General features: G+C 52.8%; 1 protein-coding gene across 1 annotated transcript; it reads left to right on the forward strand.

The window, feature by feature from the left end:
- The first annotated feature begins 925 nt into the window (after window positions 1-925).
- LOC119403321 (uncharacterized protein alr4393-like) lies at window positions 926-1,936 on the forward strand. Its single transcript, XM_037670263.1, has 3 exons — window positions 926-1,069; window positions 1,199-1,450; window positions 1,499-1,936. Exons 1-3 carry the CDS (start codon window positions 926-928, stop codon window positions 1,934-1,936), a joined length of 834 nt encoding a protein of 277 aa, XP_037526191.1.
- Window positions 1,937-3,134: the final 1,198 nt, after the last annotated feature.

Consider the following 3,134-nt stretch of genomic DNA (forward strand, 5'->3'; position numbering starts at 1 on the left):
GGATGACGCTTGATCTTCGCCTTCAAGAGTAGAACGCGATAGCGTAATCTGGCCCCGTGCACAGTGCCTTCTCAATGGCTAGCCTGACTTCGGTTCTCGGTGGATAACTCAACTGCGCAGCAAAGAAACGATAGTCGGCGCGCTGAATCATGACGAAAAGAAAACCAAATACTATATTTTTTTTGCGTTCATACATATGGGACTCATAGCCTCGTCATACCAGCCTAGTATACTTTTAAGTTCTTTAGCGTTAATCTGCCGGACAAACAATAAAGTTCTTTCATCCATCATCCATTCCGCTATATCGACATAAAGAATTTTAACGAACGGAGACACGTAATCATATGCACAGCGCAAGACTGATATGAGATACTATAGCGCGTTCGGGTAGGAAAACTACCTTATTTTCACGTGGCCGCGATGATGAAGGAGGCTCTAGCAGAACTCGGAAATACGTAACTTCTAGTTTGGGGAACTCCTGCTTGGAAAGATCAAATCTTAAATAGAAAACAATACACGCTGTACGTTGATTTCTGCGAACAGAGTGTCGGCGGACGGTAATGATATATCTGGTAAGGCGCGTCGAGATTGATATATGTACCATCGAATGTTCTAGCGTTATCGCTGGTGCTCGCGAAACAACTCGAATAAACGTGACTATTCGCGTCCTCTGCTTAATCTTAACAAAATGATGTCAAGCAATCGCGAAGCTTCCCAAACATTGGAGTGCGGTCCGGCGCGCTCGTGTGGCGAGGCGGCACTTAAGGCCGACGACGAAAGCGTCGACGACGCGTGCACTCACGAGGTCGGCGTCGAAGCTTGTGCGAGCTCGTGCGGTGGGCTGGTACCGCGGGACGACCAGCGACGCGGTGGCGACGCATCGTCCGCCAGCGAGGGTGCAGCATCCAGGAACGGTGACGCGAACATGGCGTTGGAAGACTCGACTATTGGTGACACGGCCGGTGACTGCGACGACCTTGAAGCAGAGGTCAGAAAGTCCCGGGATGACAACGATGCAACGGCAGTGGCGAAAAGGAAGAAGACGAGGAATGCGAAGAGAAAACGGAAGGTAACGGAACACAGGAACACGAGCCTAACAGCAGACGTATCGGAGTCCCGCACTGAGGTGGTCCGCGCTTGTGACCTTGAGAGGGACAAGGCTGCCCTTCAAGCTGAGGTAGATCGTCTCAGACACTAGTACGACGTCTACAAGGCGAAGGCAACCACCATGATTAACGAAAAGGACCGCCACATTTCCGACCTGAAGGACATGGTCTCTACTCTGGAGAAACAGCTCGAACAGCAGCTGGACGAGGTGGCCGCGGACTCGCTGGAGTGCAGTCGCATGGAGAGGCTGTTTGCAGATGCTCAGCAGCGCCTCAAAGATCAGCAGCAGCAGTATGCCAATTTCGAGGAGCAGTTGCTGGAGAGGGACACTGAACTGACAAACGTGCGGCGCACCCACGAATAAAAGCTCCAGCGACAGCGTGCACTCCAGGAATATCAGCTGGACGAGCTGCGGATGCAGGCGGCTGATCTCCGTGCGCAGCTCTCCCAGGCCCAGCAGGACTGCGACCGACAATTCAGTCGAGCGCAGGCACCAACTGCGGAACTCAGCAAGAAGGAAGCCGAGTGCAAGGAGAACCAGGAGCGGATCCAAGGGCTCGAGGCCGGCCAGAATACCTTGTTGGCAAAAGTCTCAAAACTGGAGAAGCAGCTCCGTGCTTTGTTGCACAACCTCAAGAAAAACGAGACTGAACAAAAGACCACGAAGGAAGAGCTTGCGAAGCTCAAACAGGTGCTGGCCGTGGCAGAGATAAAGAACGGGCGCTTGAAAGCGAAGCTTCAGGCAAGGCAGAAGCAAGCAGACAAACAATCCAAACTGGAAGAAGAGGGGACGCAGCTGCAGGAATTCGTGGAGAGGGTGGCAGCATAGGTGGAGCAGTTGGAGGAAGCTGCGGCCAACGCGAGCAACTGCATCAGCGTGTCTGACCTGGCGTGCTATGTGGCTGTCATCGAGGACCAAAGCTGCGTCGAGAGAGAGTACGAAAGGCGATCAGGTACCAACATCAGAGAGGACAGAGGAGTGAGCGCTGGAGGCAAAGGCAATCAAGCCTTCTATGCGGGTGTCGCGACCCCATGGCTGCCGAAGTCGCCAGCGTTCGACTACTACCTGGAGGAGTGGCCGCCACCCGTACGGGAATGGTCCGGACGACTACAACGGGAAAAGCTGACTCGCCGAGACGTCCACTATGACAACGGCGCCATACATCAGCGGCAGCGCTGCGGTACTCCTGCGCGAGTCAGTGGTTACGGCGTCCAACAGCCCGAGAGGTCCCACAAGGTGTTGTGGACGGACAGCGCCGGCATGTGGTCGTGTGTGCCACGTGCAGTCCGCCGTGGCCAAGGATAGCCAGGACAAGACACTTGCGCGCCCTAGCCTTGTGAAGTTGCCCACGCAATTCTCGCTCACTTTTTTCCGAGGGGAGGGGGCAGTATGGGGGCGCTCGGCGGTTGTGAGCGCATAGAAGACAACGACGATCGCATGTGCGCTCGTGTCACGCGGCAGCCGCCAGCAGCGGGCAGTTGCGGCCGAGGCTCGATGCAGTAAAGATGTTTACGCTGTTGTCTCGGCCTCATTTCTATAGGATTCAGGGCTAGCAGCTGCCACAAAACCCTACAAACTTTGCTTGCGCTGTAGGTACTTCACAAAAGGTTTGATACCATCTAGACCATTTGTGTATTGTAATATGGTATGTCAGCAAATAGATGATGCATGGCGATAGCGCGATGAGCGGTTTGATAGTGTCCTTTCTAAATTTCATTTATATGTTGCTATTTGAAAAAGTTATTTCACAAATCAAAACACACAGGTATCTTCGCCAGGAAGTCATTTAGGATATATAAGACATGCCTTTCTAAACTTCAAATTTCAGGAAAAGAAAAGCGCAGAATGAAGTAAAATACGAGGCAAAGTCTTAATTCAAGATATTAAGGTGAAAGCCTTATATGCCTCACTAAACACAAAATTTGACCGCCAGCGTCGGCTTCCCGCGTCGTCGGTGACGTCTGGCGTCTTCGGCGTTGGGGACGAGTGGTGCAAAAAAGCGTCACGTGATGACGTCACCATATGA

The sequence above is a fragment of the Rhipicephalus sanguineus genome, chromosome 8 (genome assembly GCF_013339695.2).
Source record: "Rhipicephalus sanguineus isolate Rsan-2018 chromosome 8, BIME_Rsan_1.4, whole genome shotgun sequence".
NCBI classification, from domain to species: domain Eukaryota; kingdom Metazoa; phylum Arthropoda; class Arachnida; order Ixodida; family Ixodidae; genus Rhipicephalus; species Rhipicephalus sanguineus.

Bases quoted from the DNA above. Each gene is read 5' to 3' on its own strand.
- LOC119403321 (XM_037670263.1), top strand. From the start codon at position 926: ATGGCGTTGGAAGACTCGACTATTGGTGACACGGCCGGTGACTGCGAC. The intron at 1,070-1,198 runs GTAACGGAACAC...CTCAGACACTAG, and splicing joins ATGCGAAGAGAAAACGGAAG to TACGACGTCTACAAGGCGAA. The intron at 1,451-1,498 runs GTGCGGCGCACC...CGTGCACTCCAG, and splicing joins GGGACACTGAACTGACAAAC to GAATATCAGCTGGACGAGCT.